This window comes from Sebastes umbrosus, chromosome 22 (assembly GCF_015220745.1).
Source record: "Sebastes umbrosus isolate fSebUmb1 chromosome 22, fSebUmb1.pri, whole genome shotgun sequence".
Taxonomy (NCBI): Eukaryota; Metazoa; Chordata; class Actinopteri; order Perciformes; family Sebastidae; genus Sebastes; species Sebastes umbrosus.
In genome coordinates, this window is record NC_051290.1 from 11,128,085 (window position 1) to 11,153,681 (window position 25,597).

The following is a 25,597-nucleotide window of genomic DNA, read 5'->3' on the forward strand; positions in this document are numbered from 1 at the left end:
TGCTGATCCTAGCCTCCGGGGCTGAAGCAGGAAGAGAAACGTTATCGTCTCTGACTGGGTGCCGGTGTCTCCCTCCAACACCCCGTCGGAGACGATAACGTTACCCGCTGCAGAGCCCCGTCACTTCACAAGACACGGAAAACCTCTGCAGGTCTGGAGGAGCTGCCACATTTATTTCTGCACAAACATCCACTGTACATTCACTAGATATTCTCAGAGTTATACTAACTCTTCTGCAGTGTGTAGTGTGCGCGCATGCACATCTAGAGGCGGAGCGAGACAGCGAGAACGCGTGTGGTGTGTGAGTGAAGGCAAGCAGGCAGAGGAGCAGAGACTCCGGCCACACGCAAGCGCGCACATGCAAGCGCGTATATGTGAGCGCGCATGGGATCCCGACCTGGTAGATTTATAAGTGATATATGTGCACACCCGCTAATCATAGGTCAAAACAGCGCTAGATTTGGCTGAATTATAAAAAGCAGAAGTGGTAAAACGAAGTGCCGTTTGAGAGCCAAAAGAGCCGGCTCTTCTTGGTGAGCTGAGCTCAAATGATCTGGCTCACTAAAAAGAGACGGAATTCCCATCACTAAAGTGCATGCGCGCTCCAGTATTTATAGATGACGTCTAGAGCAAAAAAAAAATTCAGTGACTTGCAATAACACTTCCTATTTCTCTGCAGGCTTACTTGTTGACTCAACAAAGCCAAAAGGAATGTGGCAGAGCCTCTTTCCTCACATGGGCGAAAGTGAAAGTAAATTTACTTCTTAAAGGAACAGTGTATGATATTTCGGAGATCAAGCAGAAAATGAAATATAATATTCATAACTATGTTTTCACCAGAAGTGTTTTTTCGTTGCCTTACAATGAACGTTTATATCTACATAGGGAGCGGGTCCTCTTCACGGAGTCCGCCATGTTTTCTACAGTAGTCCAGAACGGACAAACAGAATTTCTGACTCTAGAGAGAGCCTGTCATGTTTTTTACTAGGGCTGTGAATCCATTAAAATATTTGATCGTGATTAAGCGCAAATTAATTTTTTTGTATCTGTTCAAAATGTACCTTAAAAGGAGATTTGTCAAGTATTTAATACTCTTATCAACAAGCAAATATGCTTGCTTTATGCGAATGTATGTATATATTTATTATTGGAAATCAATTAATAACACAAAAAGGAGTAAAGGAGTATGCAAAAATGTACATTTTGTACATAATGCTACAATATATAACACAATATATGTAGAGTAACATAAATATTAGGGCTGTCAATCAATTAAAATATTTAATAGCGATTAATCACATGATTGTTCATGTTTGTTGTCCATAGATTAATCACACATTAATCACACGTCTTTTTTTATCTGTTCAAAATGTACCTTAAAGAGAGATTTGTCAAGTATTTAATACTCTTATCAACATGGGAGTGGGCAAATATGCTGCTTTATGCAAATGTATATTTATATTTATGATTGGAAATCAATTAATAACACAAAACAATGACACATATTATCCAGAAACCCTCACAGGTACTGCATTTAGTATAAAATATATGCTCAAATCATAACATGGCAAACTGCAGCCCAACAGGCAACAACAGCTGTCAATGTGTCAGTGTGCTGACTTGACTATGACTTGCCCCAAACTGCATGTGATGATCATAAAGTTGGCATGTCTGTAAAGGGGAGACTCGTTGGTACCTATAGAACCCATTTTCATTCACATATCTGGAGGTCAAAGGTCAAGTGACCCCTTTGATAATGGCCATACCAGTTAGTATGACATGGCACATATGACATTCTAAAATAAGGCAATCACTTTAAATGTTGAACATTAAACAAGTGTCAGAGGACTGCTCGATTGTTTAACAGTTTAATCAGCATCAGATTTTTTTTTTTACATAAAACTCAAAGTTATGATAATCACAGATATATGATTTGACATATTTTAAACATCACCCAAACTTAAACCTAAAATATTCCAAAGTTAGTAACGATAGCAAAGCAGTACAGGTTGGTGTATTTATTCCTATTTTCTCTTACTCTACCACACTGATGGGATGCAAAATACAACCTCAAGAGATGCATAAAAAGCCCACACTTTAAAAACAAAAATACGACAACATCCTCATTAAAAAACAACCGCTTGTTGTTATCTCTCATCAGAATCAGGACGAGGAGACAAGAAAAACACAACTTTAGTTTAGCCTCTTTCTCTCAATGTCTGATCTGCAGGTAACAAGTCTGTTAGTCATTTTGTTTCTCCCCTCTTCGGGTTGTGATTTCTAAATATTTGCCATATTGCCATTCAATAAATTCAGAGAACAGATACATACTAGTCTAGTGTCACTTGTTGCAGTCAAGAAAAATACAGCAGAAATATAAAGTCTGTCACCAGTGATTTAGGTTTAAAGCTTACTTTAAAGCACAGATGAAATTAAATGTGGAAGTGTCAGCTCTTTTGAACCACTTATTCGGTCCATCTTTGCCCATGGCTGCAGCCATTTCACACTTATCAGCCTTTTCCTCTGAGGCCCAGTTCTCATAGCAGACCAGGTTGTCATTGACCCAGAACCATGAATCCATACTGCAGGTGTAGCGCAGTCCCAGCCAGACGTACTCAGAGACGGCCTTCTTGGCTCTCTCTTGGACCCATCTCTGCTGGTGAGGGTTAGTGATGGAGACCAGGTCACGGTGGTTGCTTCTGCAGTAATTCAAGGCTTCCATCCACTCCATTTTCTCATTGATCAGGATCACTTTATCTGTCATAGTAGAAATGGAGACAAACACAGGATCACATCAGCAGCTTTATTGGTGTTCACTCTGTTGTTGAGAGTAGGGTGACCAGATCCTAACAAACCAAATGTGGGACAAAGGGTACGTTTGTGTGGGACAATGTGGGACACGTTACCAAGGCTGAGAGGCAATTTTGATATAATCTCTATCTACCTTAAATAATAAACATTTCTATTCTGTCCCTTACCTTTTAACAACTTTATGTTTTGCCTGAATGCATCCATAAATCGGCACATCTCTTTTTGAGCAGCACGTTTCTTGTGAGACTCACATGAATTGAAAAAAAAAGAAAAGAAAAATAACTGGCAAATTAAAAAAAACAACTCTGAGAATCGCCTTCCACCGGCTTATAAATACTTATAAGCAGTTTCACAGTCTTTGTTGTTCTAGCTGCTCCTCCTTTTCTTTGTGGTCGTTTCCATCATATTTCGCCTAAATCTGCAGAGCTTGTGACTTCCGGTCACATCTCTCCTGTATTTCTCCGAACTTATGGCAAATTTTCACACCTTCTTTTCCTTTTCATCATCTCAACCTGGCACTGTACAGCATATATAAGCCCTAATGTTTCAACCCGGATGACAATACAGCTGCAGTGCCCAAAGTTGGCCATCGTGGCGCGATGCAAGCTATCGTAAATAACGAGTTTCAGAGCGCAGTTGTGCCGTTGTTGTGTTGTGTCTGAAAAAGCCTTCAGTGAGTGAGTGATTTAGAGAGAAATGGAGTAGAGAAAGAAATACTCAACCCGGGGCAAAAAATTATGAAATTAATAAAAACTGATGAATAATAGTTTATGCTAGAGATCCACGCAAGTCCACGCCAGAGGCGCAATTTAGTCAGTTTCCTTTCCTTAAGTAAAATTAAAAGTAGGCCTATATTTAACATAAAAATGCTGTGGCATTGTACTTATTATTTTGTTATTTTCATTCTTTAAAAGTCACCAGGATGCAGGAAACAAAGTCTCAACCAAAGACTGTCAGACTCTGCTGCTGTAAAATGAGAGGTTTTCTAAAGGGACTCTGGTGCTCGGAAACACTACCTCTTTTGTCCACAGGGGGCGCCAAAATCAACACAAAATTAAAGTTCCTGGTAGTAGCTTTAAATCACTGTTTCTATATTTGATGCTAATGTTGAATATCTTTAAATGCATTAAGACATTTTATTTTAGAGCTAGCAATGTCATAGAGAGGTGAAGTCCCGTCCTTTCCGGTGGACCACCATTGGACCTTATTTCGGGAAAAATATGAACAGTAGTCAACAGCGAGAGACAAATATGTTTTTATCTTGTTTGAACTGCACCGTGAATCACACATATGATGTTTGCCAATTTAAAAGATAATTTTAACTTTTTTAATTTTTAACTTTTTAACTTAACTTTCTTGACTTGCAAAATTATCTTTTAAATTGAAAAACATCATTATATGCGATTCATGGAGCAATTGAAACAGGATAAAAAATATCTGTCTCTCACCGTTGACTACCGTACATATTTTTTCCGAAATAAGGTCCCATTGTGGTCCACCGGAAGGGGAGGGACTTCGGCTATCTATAACGCAGTCTCTGACATATACAGGATTAACAAAATAAAAGGGACATATGAAGATGAATAGATCATGTAACTGTGACATGATTAACTGATATTCAAATTGTCATAATATTTTGGTTGTTGTTGTTTTTTTTTAGATTTAGTATTTATGGCTTGAACTAAGAACACAGACAGAATCCACATGTGAAATCCTGTGTTTTTGGAATAAATATATTCACCACTGAATGAAATTCAACCCAAATAAGTAAGAATACTTATTTATTTATTCTTTTTATATTGCTTAATTAATAAATATTGTTAGATTGACCTTTGCAAAACTCACCGTTGTAGCAGAAGAAGGGTTTGGTGTTGTTACAATCATCGGAGCTCCATTTTCCATCTGACATGGCCATAGCACATTTCTTGTTGACTTCTTCATCTTCAAAAGACTCCAGATCCCAGTTTCTGAAAGAGAAATTGCTCTCATCTGACCACTTCCAAGTGTCATTGAACAGGCCGATCCACAAGCTCTTATTAGACTGCGTCTCCTCTTTTTTGAATTCTTCGTCTTCTATCTGTTGGAGTCCACTGGCCAGGTCAGTGTGATGTTCTCTGCAGTAGTTCTGAGCCTGTGGCCAGGTCATCTTAATCTTAATCAAATGGAATTTTTCATTGGGTTGCTTTGCATCTGTGGAATAAACAGAAAAAAGTTAAAAGAAATACAAATTTTACAAGTAATTTAGTCTCATAATAAAATCCCATTTTCTTACTTAAAACAGGTGAAACAATGATGTTAGATAATTCAACATGATTCCGCTGCACATTCACATATTTACAAGATGAAAGTGTGTTTGGTATGATAAGGTTTATCACAGAACTTATTGTGAAATAAAAGAAAAAGAGGCTTAAACTTAATGAGCATTCATTCGTGTACACAGTAAGCAGTAATGTCACTTGAAAATAAAAAGCCAATAAAAGGCTAGGATTTAATAGTTGTTTGGGCATCTAGCGGTGAAGTTGCAGATTGTAACTGAGTACTCCCGAGCCCCAAGCGTATAGGAGAACTACGGTGTCTGACGCGAAAACGTGAAAATGTGAAAACGTGAATGTCCCTATCTAGAGCCAGTATTTGGTTTGTCAGTTCTGGGCTACTATAGAAACATGGCGGTCGACTCTGTGAAGAGTTTGGAGGACGGAACATGCCAAAATCAAAAATAAATTAATAAATAAATAAATGACTCAATGAATAAATAAATGTCATTAAATGTAGCAAACATAATATTAAAAATAAATGTAGCCATTAATGAATTGACACAAAATTTGACGTAAATTGATATTTATGTTTTAATTTGCTTCTTTATTTATTATTAATTCCCTTATTTATTTACTCTTTTGTTTAATTTTCCTTTTATTTATTGATTCATTTTAAATACATTTTTGCATTCATGTATCTATTTTTGTGTTTATTCTTTACTTATTTTATATTTATTTTTAAATGTATGTATGTATTAAAAAAACAAATGACTAAATAAAAAATAAATGCAAAAATTAATAAATACCTTTAAAAATGTATAAAAAATAAATATTTAAATAAATAAAAGGGAAAATGAAACAGAAGAGTAAATACATAATGGAATAAATACAAAGATAAATAAATAAAGAAGCAAATTAAAATGGAAATATCAATATATGTCACATTTGATCAATTCATTAAAGGCTATATTTATTTTTAATGTTATTTTCGCTAAAATTAATGACATATTAATTTATTTATGGAGTCATTTATATATTTATTCATTTATTTTTGATTTTGGCAGGTTCCATACTCCATAAAAGAGGAATCGCTCCCTAAATTAGATATAAACGTCTCATTCTAAGGTAACGAAAACACAACGTTTCTTATTTTCAGGTGATTATCCAACCAAGAAAACATACTTATTAATATTATATTACATTTTTGCGGATAGATCCCCCTAAATGTTACACACTGGGCCTTTAATTCTATATAAAATTATGAGGTATGTGTCCACATAGAAAGCTATAGTTAGACAGGATGATATGCTGTATACACATAATAATAGCATTATTAGCCATATGTTCTCACCATAGCAGATAAATTCCAGATTCTCAGTAGTACAAGAGACATTCTTCCATTCGTGATGGTCCATCCGAACACAGTTCTCAGGAGGGTCGATATTATTCGGCTCACCTTTAGCCCATCTCGTCTCGCTCTTATTGAACTCCATTCCTGGCAGAGACCAGTGCCATGTCCCTTCGGCATCTGGGTGGTTCCGCAGCCCAATCCAGGCTTCACTTTGATTATTGCCACGGAGTCTCTTCATGGCTGTCATGTCTGTCATGTCAAACACTGTGGCCAGGTCAGTGTAATGCGCTCTGCAATACTTCTGGGCTTCTTCCCAGGTCTTTGTCTCTTCAATGAAGTGGTACTCATAGAGGTGACACACAAGGAAGGAGCACTGACCTAAAAGCAGAAATAAATATTATTCAGTATTGGTGGTGATAGAATAACAAGAATCTCATTATTAAATGACATCATGCCCCTTCATTTAAATGGGGCTCTGAGTGCAGTTACGGTTAAATAGTTACAGTTAAGTAGCAGATGATCCACTTACCTATCAGAATGAGCAGAAACAGACTCCCCTTCATCTTTGCTCTGTTAGATGAAACTGATATTTCAGTGTGCAGTGAACCAAACACAATGATTATAACAGCCTGTCTCTGGACTGTTCGTCCTGTTATACAGCATCACTCTTCCTCACTAGTCTAATAAAGAAGAGGAATGGTAGGAAATATGCAAACCATAGTCAAACCAGAACTAACAATGCACATCTATGAAGTTGCTTTTTTTAGCCCATGTGAGTTACTTATTTGAATAAAATACGGATGAGGAAAAGTGCAATACAAGAACCATAGAATAAATGTTTCTGTATAGACGCTTGTAATGTTCTGGTGTTTGCTGCTCATAATTATTGTCAATTCCTTCTGTCATGAATGTAAAAGTGCAGGCTGGTCTCATACGCCATTTGTAGCTATACTTACGAAAAGTAATGCACTTTGATTGTGTATATCCCAAAAAATCAATTTGTGTGTAATTCACGTAATCGTGAACCAGAAAATTTAAAGAGCGGCGAACGCCATGTAGGGAGGAGGTCGGGTGGATGGGCCGGTCAATGTTGATTTATTAGGTGATACAGGAACACCTCACAAAATGCAATCGGTCATGAAAATTTACCAAAACACCTCTGACACAATGTCATCAAAAACTGAACCTTGTACCGTGACCTTATTTTAATAATCGATTGCATTATATTTTCAGGTGTTTCTGTTATTGTGTCCACCATTTGTAAAAACAAAACAACAAATGATAACATAGATACCTTGTACTATTACTATAAATTATAAAAATCTGGTAAAGTCTGGTAAATGAAAAATTCACAAAATGAATTGGCCTCCGTTCAGCATCAACAGTTCAACTCATATACTGTAGACCTGTGATCTATTGATGATAAAGCATAGAAAGTATATGATACATATATATACTGTACTGTACTGTACATGAAACCTCAACAGAGTTTTAACCTACATCTGGTGGTTTCATCTCTCTTCGTCTCTGACGTCTCTTGTTGACGTGCTGATGTAGACTGCTCTCAATAAAATATTGCATACGCTCTACATGTTGCCACTTTACTGTCAGTATTTGAATATTAAAACACAGATCTCCGTCACTACCATAGATTACAAGGAGAAGTCTGTATCAGTTATGACGGAGGTCATTTACATGGTGCCATGGAAAACAAACAGGAGTGGACCTTGGACTGCTGACTGTCTAACAAGCATCAATTCAAAATGCTACACTTCCGTTCAAAAGTTTGGAATCAGCTGTTGGAATCAATGTTTTTCTTCTTTCCTTCAATAATAACTATTTAAACAGTATAATGCAGACACCAAATGTATTATTAGGGCCCGAGCACCGACAACGTCGGGCCAGCGAAGGCCCTATTGAAACTGAAATGTTTAATATTATTCTTTTTCTTAAAATGAATCGCCTTTTTGAGGCCTTTGCCATGCCCAAAAAGTTGGTAAACTTGGCACACTTATTAGACTATTTGTAACTTTCAGAAATGCTTGTTAACAGCGACAGCTGTGGCCGTTAAGTCAACGAAAGTCAGCGTCGGGCTCGCACTTGCTCGCTCTAAATATACCTGAACGAGCATCGCGCAAAACAGTGAGGCGACACACATCAGCTCAAACCACAATATCACTCTATATTTCACCTGCTTGGCAGTAATGTTAGCTGACCAGACGAAGGTCTCTCCATGAATCAATGCTGATCCTAGTGTTGGCTTTTCCTATGATAACGTTACTCGCTGCGGACCCGCTTTTCCTGCTTCAGCTCCGGCACCGACCCGCTTTTGCTGCAGCAGGAAAAGCGGGTCGGTGCCGGGGCTGAAGCAGGAAGAGAAACGTTATTGCCTCCTGACTGCGCCCGCAGGGAGACACCGGCACCCGGTCGGACACGATAACATTTCTCGTTGCGGAGCCCCGTCACTTCACAAGACACGGGAAACCTCTGTTGGTCTGGAGGAGCTGCAGCAGTTATTTCTGCACAAACGTCCACTGTACATTCACTAGATATTCTCAGAGCTAAACCATAACTTCTGCAGTGTGTAGTGAGCGCGCATGCACATCTAGAGGTGGAGCGAGACAGCGAGAACGCGCGCTGTGTGAGTGAAGGCAAGCAGGCAGAGGAGCAGTGACTCCGGCCACACCGACCCTGTACATTTATACGCTTAAAAAGTTACAAACAGTCCCTTTAAAGGGTCTCGGGCTCAAGTGTTGCAAAATGGCTCAATTTGGCAGACAGATGTAACATGTGGAGACGCACAAAAAAGCCTCTTGGAGGTATGCCCAAACTAAACAGGAAGTCAGCCATCTTGAATTTATTGTGCGATTGTCGCCCATTTTTAGCGTTTTATAGGCCGTGTACTTTAACAAACTCCTCCTACAGATTTAATCAGATCGACTTGAAATTTGGTCAGGACCATCTTAAGACCTTGAGGATGAAAAGTTATCAAAATGGTGAGTTTTCACTGAATGACCTGACCGTGGCGTGGCGGCCATTTTGAGCCATTCGCCATGAAACAGGAAGTTGTTGTAACTCAACTGTACATAGTCCGAACAGCCCCAAATTTCTCAGGCATGATGGTGGTCCAGTCCTGAAGACATGAACATGCAAAAATATACTCATAGCCCCGCCCCAAGAACTTAGCCACGCCCCCTTTCATAACTCATGAACCGTTTGTCGAAGAGTCTTGTGGGAGGTGTCATATCACTCGGCAGAGAGTTCCTGTTTCATTGGTATGGTTTCCCCCGCCCCCTACACATTATCCACGCCCTTTTTCATGGCGTCCCACAGTACCCCCGACGCGCGGGGAGGTGCGAGGGCCCGTTCATCGCTGCTCGCAGCTTTAATATACATTTGAAATACTTTTGGCCCCAAAAGAATAAGAATTGAATGATTCAAACTTTCATTTCATCAATATCCCCACAGTGTTGCACGACGGGGAAAATACTGTTGGAGTCATTTTTCCCCAAAATACGCTTTGATTTTGAATTTGTTTTCTAGTTTGTACCTGTTAAAGGCCGGCAAACTTCTTTTATCGGCTGCTCTCCGTTAATTTATCTCCTTCAGAAGGAGAAGGTAAAGAAGAGAGCGAGTGAGAGAGACAGTCGGTGTGTTGTGTTAAATCTGCCGGTGGACCGCACACACAAATGTCATAAAAATAAACAAAATAAACACACTAAAGTAAGGGGGAGAAAAAATTAAAATAAAATGAAAACCCACAGTTAGTTAATGCAACAAGTTGTTCTAGTTAACTAACCAGAAAGACAAACTGACAGACAGATAAACAGATTTCTCAGTTTGCTGCTGCTCAGACACAAACAAACATGAGAGCGCCTGCAGATTGGAGGGTGACGTATGACTTGTAGCTCCTACTGTAGTCATACGTCATATTCACATTTTACCAACAACCTTCTTTTCTTTTTTTTTTACTTTGAGCACAAAATTAGGTTATTTGGCAAAAATCTTTTGGCAAACAATATGGTTTATCAACTTATTCAGGAAATGACGCAAATAAATATGAAATATCATAGAAATACCAAAATACAGTGGAGGGGGGCTTTAAGTCTCAGTAAATCAGTTTCCACAGAACACAGCTGATCATGCAGCCTGGTAGGAACAGACAGGAATACTGAGCAGGACTACTTTAAAAGACAGATGAAGATGTTTGTCCGTGGTGTCAGAGGTCAACGGTAAATGAGGCAGTAAAAGGGAAATGAGCGGACTCCCTGCTGTGGTCAGTCTGCTGCCATCTGCTGGAATGATGGAGTACAGCATGTGAAGCCACTCACATCCAAGTCTATAACCAATTCAGAGACTGGGAGCAGAGGGGAGGCGGATGGTATGCTAAAACTACTGAATTACATATACTTAATTTCACATGCATTTAAAAAAAAAAAAAAAAACACCAAAAAACAGGAATTTGAGACCCAAAATATGACTATGTTTTCTGATCTGATGCCCTTATTAGCAGGTTAAAATCATTTGTCTGTGCCATACAAAGTTACTGTTGAGAAATAAATAAGTTTCATGATGTGACAACTCTATGCAGTTTGGGATAAAATAAGCTCTTGTTTAAATAAAAGACAGGATCACTCTTTGATATAACAGTTTATTTATTGAGCCACAGAGTAAAACAATTATCTGTTTACATAAAACCCTAAAATTGTGATCATCAAAGATTTAACATAATATAACCTATAACCACCACCGGATATTCACCAAAACTTGATAAAAAAAACAAAGAAAGAAGGTAAAGTGTTTTATATTGAATACATGAAAGTAAAATCAAACCAGCATGCTGTTTAGATTGGTGCAACATATCGTCATTCAGCGTTTCGTATGATATCTGAAAACGTATTCTTCATTTTTCTGTGCTTTTCCTACAAATGTCCAGCAACACGTGTCAAATTCCGCACATCACAGTCTTTTAAAAAAAAACTTCTGGTTTCACAGGAAAAAATTTAGTTAGGTTTAGGTAACAAAACAACTTAGTTAGGTTTAGGAAAAGATCGTAGTTTGGGTTAAAATAACTACAGGAGGGGACGTTCCTTAAGAACGGAAGTTACGTGACAATTAAATCAACGTTGACTACTGGTTTCACACGGGGTACAAACATCACTTCCTGCTTCGCGATTGCATGGATTACTTTGATTGATCAAATTGATTTTGTGGGATATATACAAATTATAGTGCATAATTTTACATAGGTATAGCTATGAACGGTGTATGAGAACAGCCTGCTTTAATCCTATTCCTACCATAAAGATGGGGGAAACAAAATACAACCTCAAAAGATGAATAAAAGATACACACTTCAAGAGAAAGACAATGGAACGTCAACTTCAGAAAATAACATGTTCCTGAATCAGAATAAGGAGAGAGAAAAACCTGTTTACAGGGTCACATCATCAGTTATCTTGTGATACTTCGTTATTGACTTAAGTGTAGCCACTCTCCCTCCCCCCTTAGGTTGTGATGCCTGCATTTCCCAGAATGCCATTCAGAGAACATATATAAGTGTCACACCACTGCAAACAAAGTGAGTAAATGAATAAAACGCCTGCTACCAATGAGTAGATGGGTTTTACTCCGTAGAGCAGATGAAATTAAACTCCCCGTGGTCAATCTTTTTGAACCACTTATGTTGCCCTCCGCGGTCCATGGCTCCAGACATGTCGCATTCATCCGTCTGTCCGGGTGAGTCCCAGTTCTTGTATTCGACTGCCTCGTCACTGATCCAGAACCAGAAACCCAGAGTGCAGGTGTAGCGCAGTCCCAGCCAGACGTGGGGTGTGTTGGCCATCTTGGCTCTCTCTTGGACCCATCTCTGCTCGTCAAGGTTGGTGATGGAGACCAGGTCATGGTAGTGATCTTGGCAGTAATATAAGGCCTCCTCCCAGGTCTTGCTCTCTTTGATCAGGATCACGTTATCTGCCATGGAAGAAATGGAGACAAACACGGGATAGTGTAAACAACAGCTGTAACATTACATTATATCAATGTATTATTATCATTATTAGAATTATGTATATAACTTTACATATTTCATATTTCTATTTCATGTATTATAATGGCGTATTTTGGCCATTGTAGGTTAAAAAAAATAATAATTACGGAGCTGGGGGAGAGGGGTAATATTCTGAGAAAAAAAAAAATCTCAATTTCCGAGATTAAAGTCGTAAATTTATGTGAAAACAAATCGGGGGATTCTTAGAGATTAAAGTGGCAAATTTACGAGTTAAAAAAAAATATATATATATGTGAGATTATAAATTCATACATTTATGAGAAACAAACTCGGAAAAATAGTGGAGTGCTAAACCGTGGTAACGCCAGCCACCGTCTGAATTTCGGTGCTCTTAAAGTACTGTTATTATGGTAAGGGTGGCCTCTGAGCGAGTTCTTTTCTCGTAAATTTGCGACTTTAATCTAGGAAATCCAGAGTTTTTTTCTCAAAATATTACCCATCTACAGAAGCCCTGAAAGGCAAGTGAGAACATTTTTTTAGTCTGATTTTTTTAAGTTACTTTTTGTTTTTGAATTTTTTCACCTGTTTCCCCTAAAACAGAAACTTAGAAAAATCAGTCTAAAAAATATTTTCTCGCTTGTCTTTCGGGGCTTTCTCCCCTCCCCCAGCTCCGTGATTTTTTTTCCTTTTGCTTTTTTATCTATAATGGTCCTAATATGGCGTCGTATATGTATTGTTCTACAATTTAAGAAATCAAATCTTAGGTGTGTATGATATAGTCCGGTGTGTCGCTGGGTGGATTAAATGTAAAATGTAAAGGCGATTTTTATTCCTATTCCGTCCCTGTAGCCTAACACAGGCTCTCTGACATAAACAGGACTTTACAAAGTAGAAGATGGACACTTAAAAGAAGACAATTATTATGTAAAAAAAACAATCAAACAAAAAAAACAAAATCATTAAACAGATGTTCATGTAGACAGAATGGATGCATGGATTACTTTGATTGATCAAATTGATTTTGTGGGATATATACAAATTATAGTGCATAATTTTACATAGGTATAGCTATGAACGGTGTATGAGAACAGCCTGCTTTAATCCTATTCCTACCATAAAGATGGGGGAAACAAAATACAACCTCAAAAGGTGAATAAAAGATACACACTTCAAGAGAAAGACAATGGAACGTCAACTTCAGAAAATAACATGTTCCTGAATCAGAATAAGGAGAGAGAAAAACCTGTTTACAGGGTCACATCATCAGTTATCTTGTGATACTTCGTTATTGACTTAAGTGTAGCCACTCTCCCTCCCCCCTTAGGTTGTGATGCCTGCATTTCCCAGAATGCCATTCAGAGAACATATATAAGTGTCACACCACTGCAAACAAAGTGAGTAAATGAATAAAACGCCTGCTACCAATGAGTAGATGGGTTTTACTCCATAGAGCAGATGAAATTAAACTCCCCGTGGTCAATCTTTTTGAACCACTTATGTTGCCCTCCGCGGTCCATGGCTCCAGACATGTCGCATTCATCCGTCTGTCCGGGTGAGTCCCAGTTCTTGTATTCGACTGCCTCGTCACTGATCCAGAACCAGAAACCCAGAGTGCAGGTGTAGCGCAGTCCCAGCCAGACGTGGGGTGTGTTGGCCATCTTGGCTCTCTCTTGGACCCATCTCTGCTCGTCAAGGTTGGTGATGGAGACCAGGTCATGGTAGTGATCTTGGCAGTAATATAAGGCCTCCTCCCAGGTCTTGCTCTCTTTGATCAGGATCACGTTATCTGCCATGGAAGAAATGGAGACAAACACGGGATAGTGTAAACAACAGCTGTAACATTACATTATATCAATGTATTATTATCATTATTAGAATTATGTATATAACTTTACATATTTCATATTTCTATTTCATGTATTATAATGGCGTATTTTGGCCATTGTAGGTTAAAAAAAATAATAATTACGGAGCTGGGGGAGAGGGGTAATATTCTGAGAAAAAAAAAAATCTCAATTTCCGAGATTAAAGTCGTAAATTTATGTGAAAACAAATCGGGGGATTCTTAGAGATTAAAGTGGCAAATTTACGAGTTAAAAAAAAATATATATATATGTGAGATTATAAATTCATACATTTATGAGAAACAAACTCGGAAAAATAGTGGAGTGCTAAACCGTGGTAACGCCAGCCACCGTCTGAATTTCGGTGCTCTTAAAGTACTGTTATTATGGTAAGGGTGGCCTCTGAGCGAGTTCTTTTCTCGTAAATTTGCGACTTTAATCTAGGAAATCCAGAGTTTTTTTCTCAAAATATTACCCATCTACAGAAGCCCTGAAAGGCAAGTGAGAACATTTTTTTAGTCTGATTTTTTTAAGTTACTTTTTGTTTTTGAATTTTTTCACCTGTTTCCCCTAAAACAGAAACTTAGAAAAATCAGTCTAAAAAATATTTTCTCGCTTGTCTTTCGGGGCTTTCTCCCCTCCCCCAGCTCCGTGATTTTTTTTCCTTTTGCTTTTTTATCTATAATGGTCCTAATATGGCGTCGTATATGTATTGTTCTACAATTTAAGAAATCAAATCTTAGGTGTGTATGATATAGTCCGGTGTGTCGCTGGGTGGATTAAATGTAAAATGTAAAGGCGATTTTTATTCCTATTCCGTCCCTGTAGCCTAACACAGGCTCTCTGACATAAACAGGACTTTACAAAGTAGAAGATGGACACTTAAAAGAAGACAATTATTATGTAAAAAAAACAATCAAACAAAAAAAACAAAATCATTAAACAGATGTTCATGTAGACAGAATGGATGCATGGATTACTTTGATTGATCAAATTGATTTTGTGGGATATATACAAATTATAGTGCATAATTTTACATAGGTATAGCTATGAACGGTGTATGAGAACAGCCTGCTTTAATCCTATTCCTACCATAAAGATGGGGGAAACAAAATACAACCTCAAAAGGTGAATAAAAGATACACACTTCAAGAGAAAGACAATGGAACGTCAACTTCAGAAAATAACATGTTCCTGAATCAGAATAAGGAGAGAGAAAAACCTGTTTACAGGGTCACATCATCAGTTATCTTGTGATACTTCGTTATTGACTTAAGTGTAGCCACTCTCCCTCCCCCCTTAGGTTGTGATGCCTGCATTTCCCAGAATGCCATTCAGAGAACATATATAAGTGTCACACCACTGCAAACAAAGTGAGTAAATGAATAAAACGCCTGCTACCAATGAGTAGATGGGTTTTACTCCGTAGAGCAGATGAAATTAAACTCCCCGTGGTCAATCTTTTTGAACCACTTATGTTGCCCTCCGCGGTCCATGGCTCCAGACATGTCGCATTCATCCGTCTGTCCGGGTGAGTCCCAGTTCTTGTATTCGACTGCCTCGTCACTGATCCAGAACCAGAAACCCAGAGTGCAGGTGTAGCGCAGTCCCAGCCAGACGTGGGGTGTGTTGGCCATCTTGGCTCTCTCTTGGACCCATCTCTGCTCGTCAAGGTTGGTGATGGAGACCAGGTCATGGTAGTGATCTTGGCAGTAATATAAGGCCTCCTCCCAGGTCTTGCTCTCTTTGATCAGGATCACGTTATCTGCCATGGAAGAAATGGAGACAAACACGGGATAGTGTAAACAACAGCTGTAACATTACATTATATCAATGTATTATTATCATTATTAGAATTATGTATATAACTTTACATATTTCATATTTCTATTTCATGTATTATAATGGCGTATTTTGGCCATTGTAGGTTAAAAAAAATAATAATTACGGAGCTGGGGGAGAGGGGTAATATTCTGAGAAAAAAAAAAATCTCAATTTCCGAGATTAAAGTCGTAAATTTATGTGAAAACAAATCGGGGGATTCTAGAGATTAAAGTGGCAAATTTACGAGTTAAAAATATATATATATATATGTGAGATTATAAATTCATACATTTATGAGAAACAAACTCGGAAAAATAGTGGAGTGCTAAACCGTGGTAACGCCAGCCACCGTCTGAATTTCGGTGCTCTTAAAGTACTGTTATTATGGTAAGGGTGGCCTCTGAGCGAGTTCTTTTCTCGTAAATTTGCGACTTTAATCTAGGAAATCCAGAGTTTTTTTCTCAAAATATTACCCATCTACAGAAGCCCTGAAAGGCAAGTGAGAACATTTTTTTAGTCTGATTTTTTTAAGTTACTTTTTGTTTTTGAATTTTTTCACCTGTTTCCCCTAAAACAGAAACTTAGAAAAATCAGTCTAAAAAATATTTTCTCGCTTGTCTTTCGGGGCTTTCTCCCCTCCCCCAGCTCCGTGATTTTTTTTCCTTTTGCTTTTTTATCTATAATGGTCCTAATATGGCGTCGTATATGTATTGTTCTACAATTTAAGAAATCAAATCTTAGGTGTGTATGATATAGTCCGGTGTGTCGCTGGGTGGATTAAATGTAAAATGTAAAGGCGATTTTTATTCCTATTCCGTCCCTGTAGCCTAACACAGGCTCTCTGACATAAACAGGACTTTACAAAGTAGAAGATGGACACTTAAAAGAAGACAATTATTATGTAAAAAAAACAATCAAACAAAAAAAACAAAATCATTAAACAGATGTTCATGTAGACAGAATGGATGCATGGATTACTTTGATTGATCAAATTGATTTTGTGGGATATATACAAATTATAGTGCATAATTTTACATAGGTATAGCTATGAACGGTGTATGAGAACAGCCTGCTTTAATCCTATTCCTACCATAAAGATGGGGGAAACAAAATACAACCTCAAAAGGTGAATAAAAGATACACACTTCAAGAGAAAGACAATGGAACGTCAACTTCAGAAAATAACATGTTCCTGAATCAGAATAAGGAGAGAGAAAAACCTGTTTACAGGGTCACATCATCAGTTATCTTGTGATACTTCGTTATTGACTTAAGTGTAGCCACTCTCCCTCCCCCCTTAGGTTGTGATGCCTGCATTTCCCAGAATGCCATTCAGAGAACATATATAAGTGTCACACCACTGCAAACAAAGTGAGTAAATGAATAAAACGCCTGCTACCAATGAGTAGATGGGTTTTACTCCATAGAGCAGATGAAATTAAACTCCCCGTGGTCAATCTTTTTGAACCACTTATGTTGCCCTCCGCGGTCCATGGCTCCAGACATGTCGCATTCATCCGTCTGTCCGGGTGAGTCCCAGTTCTTGTATTCGACTGCCTCGTCACTGATCCAGAACCAGAAACCCAGAGTGCAGGTGTAGCGCAGTCCCAGCCAGACGTGGGGTGTGTTGGCCATCTTGGCTCTCTCTTGGACCCATCTCTGCTCGTCAAGGTTGGTGATGGAGACCAGGTCATGGTAGTGATCTTGGCAGTAATATAAGGCCTCCTCCCAGGTCTTGCTCTCTTTGATCAGGATCACGTTATCTGCCATGGAAGAAATGGAGACAAACACGGGATAGTGTAAACAACAGCTGTAACATTACATTATATCAATGTATTATTATCATTATTAGAATTATGTATATAACTTTACATATTTCATATTTCTATTTCATGTATTATAATGGCGTATTTTGGCCATTGTAGGTTAAAAAAAATAATAATTACGGAGCTGGGGGAGAGGGGTAATATTCTGAGAAAAAAAAAAATCTCAATTTCCGAGATTAAAGTCGTAAATTTATGTGAAAACAAATCGGGGGATTCTTAGAGATTAAAGTGGCAAATTTACGAGTTAAAAAAAAATATATATATATGTGAGATTATAAATTCATACATTTATGAGAAACAAACTCGGAAAAATAGTGGAGTGCTAAACCGTGGTAACGCCAGCCACCGTCTGTATTTCGGTGCTCTTAAAGTACTGTTATTATGGTAAGGGTGGCCTCTGAGCGAGTTCTTTTCTCGTAAATTTGCGACTTTAATCTAGGAAATCCAGAGTTTTTTTCTCAAAATATTACCCATCTACAGAAGCCCTGAAAGGCAAGTGAGAACATTTTTTTAGTCTGATTTTTTTAAGTTACTTTTTGTTTTTGAATTTTTTCACCTGTTTCCCCTAAAACAGAAACTTAGAAAAATCAGTCTAAAAAATATTTTCTCGCTTGTCTTTCGGGGCTTTCTCCCCTCCCCCAGCTCCGTGATTTTTTTTCCTTTTGCTTTTTTATCTATAATGGTCCTAATATGGCGTCGTATATGTATTGTTCTACAATTTAAGAAATCAAATCTTAGGTGTGTATGATATAGTCCGGTGTGTCGCTGGGTGGATTAAATGTAAAATGTAAAGGCGATTTTTATTCCTATTCCGTCCCTGTAGCCTAACATAGGCTCTCTGACATAAACAGGACTTTACAAAGTAGAAGATGGACACTTAAAAGAAGACAATTATTATGTAAAAAAAACAATCAAACAAAAAAAACAAAATCATTAAACAGATGTTCATGTAGACAGAATGGATGCATGGATTACTTTGATTGATCAAATTGATTTTGTGGGATATATACAAATTATAGTGCATAATTTTACATAGGTATAGCTATGAACGGTGTATGAGAACAGCCTGCTTTAATCCTATTCCTACCATAAAGATGGGGGAAACAAAATACAACCTCAAAAGGTGAATAAAAGATACACACTTCAAGAGAAAGACAATGGAACGTCAACTTCAGAAAATAACATGTTCCTGAATCAGAATAAGGAGAGAGAAAAACCTGTTTACAGGGTCACATCATCAGTTATCTTGTGATACTTCGTTATTGACTTAAGTGTAGCCACTCTCCCTCCCCCCTTAGGTTGTGATGCCTGCATTTCCCAGAATGCCATTCAGAGAACATATATAAGTGTCACACCACTGCAAACAAAGTGAGTAAATGAATAAAACGCCTGCTACCAATGAGTAGATGGGTTTTACTCCGTAGAGCAGATGAAATTAAACTCCCCGTGGTCAATCTTTTTGAACCACTTATGTTGCCCTCCGCGGTCCATGGCTCCAGACATGTCGCATTCATCCGTCTGTCCGGGTGAGTCCCAGTTCTTGTATTCGACTGCCTCGTCACTGATCCAGAACCAGAAACCCAGAGTGCAGGTGTAGCGCAGTCCCAGCCAGACGTGGGGTGTGTTGGCCATCTTGGCTCTCTCTTGGACCCATCTCTGCTCGTCAAGGTTGGTGATGGAGACCAGGTCATGGTAGTGATCTTGGCAGTAATATAAGGCCTCCTCCCAGGTCTTGCTCTCTTTGATCAGGATCACGTTATCTGCCATGGAAGAAATGGAGACAAACACGGGATAGTGTAAACAACAGCTGTAACATTACATTATATCAATGTATTATTATCATTATTAGAATTATGTATATAACTTTACATATTTCATATTTCTATTTCATGTATTATAATGGCGTATTTTGGCCATTGTAGGTTAAAAAAAATAATAATTACGGAGCTGGGGGAGAGGGGTAATATTCTGAGAAAAAAAAAAATCTCAATTTCCGAGATTAAAGTCGTAAATTTATGTGAAAACAAATCGGGGGATTCTAGAGATTAAAGTGGCAAATTTACGAGTTAAAAAAATATATATATATGTGAGATTATAAATTCATACATTTATGAGAAACAAACTCGGAAAAATAGTGGAGTGCTAAACCGTGGTAACGCCAGCCACCGTCTGAATTTCGGTGCTCTTAAAGTACTGTTATTATGGTAAGGGTGGCATCTGAGCGAGTTCTTTTCTCGTAAATTTGCGACTTTAATCTAGGAAATCCAGAGTTTTTTTCTCAAAATATTACCCATCTACAGAAGCCCTGAAAGGCAAGTGAGAACATTTTTTTAGTCTGATTTTTTTAAGTTACTTTTTGTTTTTGAATTTTTTCACCTGTTTCCCCTAAAACAGAAACTTAGAAAAATCAGTCTAAAAAATATTTTCTCGCTTGTCTTTCGGGGCTTTCTCCCCTCCCCCAGCTCCGTGATTTTTTTTCCTTTTGCTTTTTTATCTATAATGGTCCTAATATGGCGTCGTATATGTATTGTTCTACAATTTAAGAAATCAAATCTTAGGTGTGTATGATATAGTCCGGTGTGTCGCTGGGTGGATTAAATGTAAAATGTAAAGGCGATTTTTATTCCTATTCCGTCCCTGTAGCCTAACACAGGCTCTCTGACATAAACAGGACTTTACAAAGTAGAAGATGGACACTTAAAAGAAGACAATTATTATGTAAAAAAAACAATCAAACAAAAAAAACAAAATCATTAAACAGATGTTCATGTAGACAGAATGGATGCATGGATTACTTTGATTGATCAAATTGATTTTGTGGGATATATACAAATTATAGTGCATAATTTTACATAGGTATAGCTATGAACGGTGTATGAGAACAGCCTGCTTTAATCCTATTCCTACCATAAAGATGGGGGAAACAAAATACAACCTCAAAAGGTGAATAAAAGATACACACTTCAAGAGAAAGACAATGGAACGTCAACTTCAGAAAATAACATGTTCCTGAATCAGAATAAGGAGAGAGAAAAACCTGTTTACAGGGTCACATCATCAGTTATCTTGTGATACTTCGTTATTGACTTAAGTGTAGCCACTCTCCCTCCCCCCTTAGGTTGTGATGCCTGCATTTCCCAGAATGCCATTCAGAGAACATATATAAGTGTCACACCACTGCAAACAAAGTGAGTAAATGAATAAAACGCCTGCTACCAATGAGTAGATGGGTTTTACTCCATAGAGCAGATGAAATTAAACTCCCCGTGGTCAATCTTTTTGAACCACTTATGTTGCCCTCCGCGGTCCATGGCTCCAGACATGTCGCATTCATCCGTCTGTCCGGGTGAGTCCCAGTTCTTGTATTCGACTGCCTCGTCACTGATCCAGAACCAGAAACCCAGAGTGCAGGTGTAGCGCAGTCCCAGCCAGACGTGGGGTGTGTTGGCCATCTTGGCTCTCTCTTGGACCCATCTCTGCTCGTCAAGGTTGGTGATGGAGACCAGGTCATGGTAGTGATCTTGGCAGTAATATAAGGCCTCCTCCCAGGTCTTGCTCTCTTTGATCAGGATCACGTTATCTGCCATGGAAGAAATGGAGACAAACACGGGATAGTGTAAACAACAGCTGTAACATTACATTATATCAATGTATTATTATCATTATTAGAATTATGTATATAACTTTACATATTTCATATTTCTATTTCATGTATTATAATGGCGTATTTTGGCCATTGTAGGTTAAAAAAAATAATAATTACGGAGCTGGGGGAGAGGGGTAATATTCTGAGAAAAAAAAAAATCTCAATTTCCGAGATTAAAGTCGTAAATTTATGTGAAAACAAATCGGGGGATTCTTAGAGATTAAAGTGGCAAATTTACGAGTTAAAAAAAAATATATATATATGTGAGATTATAAATTCATACATTTATGAGAAACAAACTCGGAAAAATAGTGGAGTGCTAAACCGTGGTAACGCCAGCCACCGTCTGAATTTCGGTGCTCTTAAAGTACTGTTATTATGGTAAGGGTGGCCTCTGAGCGAGTTCTTTTCTCGTAAATTTGCGACTTTAATCTAGGAAATCCAGAGTTTTTTTCTCAAAATATTACCCATCTACAGAAGCCCTGAAAGGCAAGTGAGAACATTTTTTTAGTCTGATTTTTTTAAGTTACTTTTTGTTTTTGAATTTTTTCACCTGTTTCCCCTAAAACAGAAACTTAGAAAAATCAGTCTAAAAAATATTTTCTCGCTTGTCTTTCGGGGCTTTCTCCCCTCCCCCAGCTCCGTGATTTTTTTTCCTTTTGCTTTTTTATCTATAATGGTCCTAATATGGCGTCGTATATGTATTGTTCTACAATTTAAGAAATCAAATCTTAGGTGTGTATGATATAGTCCGGTGTGTCGCTGGGTGGATTAAATGTAAAATGTAAAGGCGATTTTTATTCCTATTCCGTCCCTGTAGCCTAACACAGGCTCTCTGACATAAACAGGACTTTACAAAGTAGAAGATGGACACTTAAAAGAAGACAATTATTATGTAAAAAAAACAATCAAACAAAAAAAACAAAATCATTAAACAGATGTTCATGTAGACAGAAGTGAGTGTTTTTGGAAAAGATATACTCACCACTGAAAGAAATGTAACATAAACACATGTATAAATACATAAATGCTAATATAAATACATTCAGGTGGATCTTCAGACTGTTGCCAGTGCTGGAGCAAAAAATAGTAGAGGTGTTATGTTGTATTTAAAATATTCACCTTCATAGCAGAAGAAGGGTTTCCTTTTAGCGCAGTCTCTTTTCATCCATTTGTCATTCGACTTAGTCACAGCACATTCCTTACTGCCTGACCAACTGTCCCTTTGCCAGTTTCTGAAAGAGAAATTGCTCTCATCTGACCACTTCCAAGTGTCATTGAACAGGCCGATCCACAAGCTCTTATTAGACTGCGTCTCATCTTTTTTGAATTCTTCGTCTTCTATCTGTTGGAGTCCACTGGCCAGGTCAGTGTGATGTTCTCTGCAGTAGTTCTGAGCCTGTGGCCAGGTCATCTTAATCTTAATCAAATGGAATTTTTCATTGGGTTGCTTTGCATCTGTGGAATAAACAGAAAAAAGTTAAAAGAAATACAAATTTTACAAGTAATTTAGTCTCATATTAAAATCCCATTTTCTTACTTAAAACAGGTGAAACAATGATGTGAGACAACTCAACATGATTCCGCTGCAGTTTCACATATTCACAAGATGAAAGTGTGTTTGGTATGATAAGGTTTATCACAGAACTTATTGTGAAATAAAAGAAAAAGAGGCTTAAACTTAATGAGCATTCATTCGTGTACACAGTAAGCAGTAATGTCACTTGAAAATAAAAAGCCAATAAAAGGCTAGTATTTAAAAGTTGTTTATTTGCCAGTATTTGGTTTGTCCGTTCTGGGCTACTGTAGAAACATGGCGGTCGACTCTGTGAAGAGTTTGGAGGACGGAACATGCCAAAATCAAAAATAAATTAATAAATAAATAAATGACTCAATGAATAAATAATTGTCATTAAATGTAGCAAAAGTAATATTAAAAATAAATGTAGCCATTAATGAATTGACACAAAATTTGACGTAAATTGATATTTATGTTTTAATTTGCTTCTTTATTTATTATTAATTCCCTTATTTATTTACTCTTTTGTTTAATTTTCCTTTTATTTATTGAATTAATTTTAAATACATTTTTGGATTCATGTATTTATTTTTGTGTTTATTCTTTACTTATTTTATGTTTATTTTTAAATGTATGTATGTATTTAAAAAACAAATAACTAAATAAAAAATAAATGCAAAAATTAATAAATACCTTTAAAAATGTATAAAAAATAAATATTTAAATAAATAAAAGGGAAAATGAAATAGAAGAGTAAATACATAATGGAATAAATACAAAGATAAATAAATAAAGAAGCAAATTAAAACGGAAATATCAATTTATGTCACATTTGATGAATTCATTAAAGGCTATATTTATTTTTAATGTTATTTTCGCTAAAATTAATGACATATTAATTTATTTATGGAGTCATTTATATATTTATTCATTTATTTTTTATTTTGGCAGGTTCCATACTCCATAAAAGAGGAATCGCTCCCTAAATTAGATATAAACGTCTCATACTAAGGTAACGAAAACACAACGTTTCTTATTTTCAGGTGATTATCCAACCAAGAAAACATACTTATTAATATTATATTACATTTTTGCGGATAGATCCCCCTAAATGTTACACACTGGGCCTTTAATTCTATATAAAATTATGAGGTATGTGTCCACATAGAAAGCAATAGTTAGACAGGATGATATGCTGTATACACATAATAATAGCATTATTAGCCATATGTTCTCACCATAGCAGATAAATTCCAGATTCTCTATAGTACAAGGGACATCCTTCCATTCGTGATGGTCCATCCGAACACAGTTCTCAGGATGCTTGATATTATTCGGCTCACCTTCAGCCCATCTCGTCTCGCTCTTATTGAACTCCATTCCTGGCAGAGACCAGTGCCATGTCCCTTCGGCATCTGGGTGGTTCCGCAGCCCAATCCAGGCTTCACTTTGATTATTGCCACGGAGTCTCTTCATGGCTGTCATGTCTGTCATGTCAAACACTGTGGCCAGGTCAGTGTAATGCGCTCTGCAATACGTCTGGGCTTCTTCCCAGGTCTTTGTCTCTTCAATGAAGTGGTACTCATAGAGGTGACACACAAGGAAGGAGCACTGACCTGAAAACAGAAATAAATATTATTCAGTATTGGTGGTGATAGAATAACAAGAATCTCATTATTAAATTACTCCACTTTTTCTTTTTATTAACAAAGTGGTATTTATAGAGGCGACATGTGAGGTAGGAACACTGACCTAAAAACAGAGTTTCTTGATTATTTTACTTATTATTACTATTATGCTGTCCAAGTGTTATATGAATCCCTATTAATAATTACAATAATTTCATGACAGCAGCAGTAGCACTGCCGTAGATCTGATAAGATGATCCACTTACCCATCAGGATGAGCAGGAACAGACTCCACTGCATCTTTGCTCTGTTAGATGAAACTGATATTTTAGTTTGCAGTGAACCAAACACAATGATTTTAACAGTTTAAAGGGATAGTTTGGATGTTCTGAAGTGGGGTTGTATGAGGTACTTATCCATAGTCAGTGTATTACCTACAGTAGATGGCGGTCGGCACGGCCACAGTTTGGAGAAACAGACAGGAGTTACCGCACGGAAGCAAAGTGATTATACTGCTGTGGATGGGGGCAGCAAAATGTATTTTAGACACCTATAAGAAGGCTCACCTAAAAAAAAATCAATATCAGGTTAAGTGTGCGCTATATTTAGCATATTTTCGCCGGTTTACCTTAGCGTCAGATAGCTACAGTATACAGTCTATGTTTCTGACGGAGAACTGAAGCCGTTATCTATACTCTCGCCAAAGCCACCAGACTCCATTGAAAAAAAACAGTCATTTTACCTCGCAGAATATAAGGGTCGCTGGTCTACCGCTGCCTTGAATCGATTAGTTTGTTTGTGTTATTGTGTGACTTTGGTTAGTTCGGATTTACCAAAGTCACACAATACTGCAACCATAAAAAAAAAAACTGCTCAGCAATAG

General features: G+C 37.5%; 6 protein-coding genes across 6 annotated transcripts; all 6 read right to left on the reverse strand.

Annotated features, from left to right (window-relative positions):
- Nucleotides 1–1,911: 1,911 nt before the first annotated feature.
- LOC119481391 (macrophage mannose receptor 1-like) lies at nucleotides 1,912–4,996 on the reverse strand. The gene is made up of 2 exons (XM_037758260.1): nucleotides 4,657–4,996; nucleotides 1,912–2,757 (listed from the first exon to the last, which is right to left on the reverse strand). The coding sequence occupies exons 1-2, from the start codon at nucleotides 4,955–4,957 to the stop codon at nucleotides 2,411–2,413; spliced, it is 648 nt and encodes a 215-aa protein (XP_037614188.1). The 5' UTR covers nucleotides 4,958–4,996; the 3' UTR covers nucleotides 1,912–2,410.
- A 1,185-nt stretch (nucleotides 4,997–6,181) lies between these two features.
- LOC119482160 (L-selectin-like) lies at nucleotides 6,182–7,049 on the reverse strand. Its single transcript, XM_037759580.1, has 3 exons — nucleotides 6,947–7,049; nucleotides 6,418–6,795; nucleotides 6,182–6,186 (listed from the first exon to the last, which is right to left on the reverse strand). The coding sequence occupies exons 1-3, from the start codon at nucleotides 6,978–6,980 to the stop codon at nucleotides 6,182–6,184; spliced, it is 417 nt and encodes a 138-aa protein (XP_037615508.1). The 5' UTR covers nucleotides 6,981–7,049.
- A 4,034-nt stretch (nucleotides 7,050–11,083) lies between these two features.
- LOC119482161 (asialoglycoprotein receptor 1-like) lies at nucleotides 11,084–12,397 on the reverse strand. Its single transcript, XM_037759581.1, has one exon. It carries the CDS (start codon nucleotides 12,395–12,397, stop codon nucleotides 12,044–12,046), a length of 354 nt encoding a protein of 117 aa, XP_037615509.1. The 3' UTR covers nucleotides 11,084–12,043.
- A 1,187-nt stretch (nucleotides 12,398–13,584) lies between these two features.
- Nucleotides 13,585–14,220, reverse strand: LOC119482162 (asialoglycoprotein receptor 1-like). Its single transcript, XM_037759583.1, has one exon. The coding sequence runs from the start codon at nucleotides 14,218–14,220 to the stop codon at nucleotides 13,867–13,869; it is 354 nt and encodes a 117-aa protein (XP_037615511.1). The 3' UTR covers nucleotides 13,585–13,866.
- Nucleotides 14,221–15,407: 1,187 nt separating this feature from the next.
- LOC119482163 (C-type mannose receptor 2-like) lies at nucleotides 15,408–17,865 on the reverse strand. The gene is made up of 2 exons (XM_037759584.1): nucleotides 17,514–17,865; nucleotides 15,408–16,036 (listed from the first exon to the last, which is right to left on the reverse strand). The coding sequence occupies exons 1-2, from the start codon at nucleotides 17,863–17,865 to the stop codon at nucleotides 15,690–15,692; spliced, it is 699 nt and encodes a 232-aa protein (XP_037615512.1). The 3' UTR covers nucleotides 15,408–15,689.
- Nucleotides 17,866–20,872: 3,007 nt separating this feature from the next.
- On the reverse strand, nucleotides 20,873–25,057 carry LOC119481371 (C-type mannose receptor 2-like). Its single transcript, XM_037758226.1, has 4 exons — nucleotides 24,981–25,057; nucleotides 24,325–24,702; nucleotides 22,690–23,025; nucleotides 20,873–21,501 (listed from the first exon to the last, which is right to left on the reverse strand). Exons 1-4 carry the CDS (start codon nucleotides 25,012–25,014, stop codon nucleotides 21,155–21,157), a joined length of 1,095 nt encoding a protein of 364 aa, XP_037614154.1. The 5' UTR covers nucleotides 25,015–25,057; the 3' UTR covers nucleotides 20,873–21,154.
- Nucleotides 25,058–25,597: the final 540 nt, after the last annotated feature.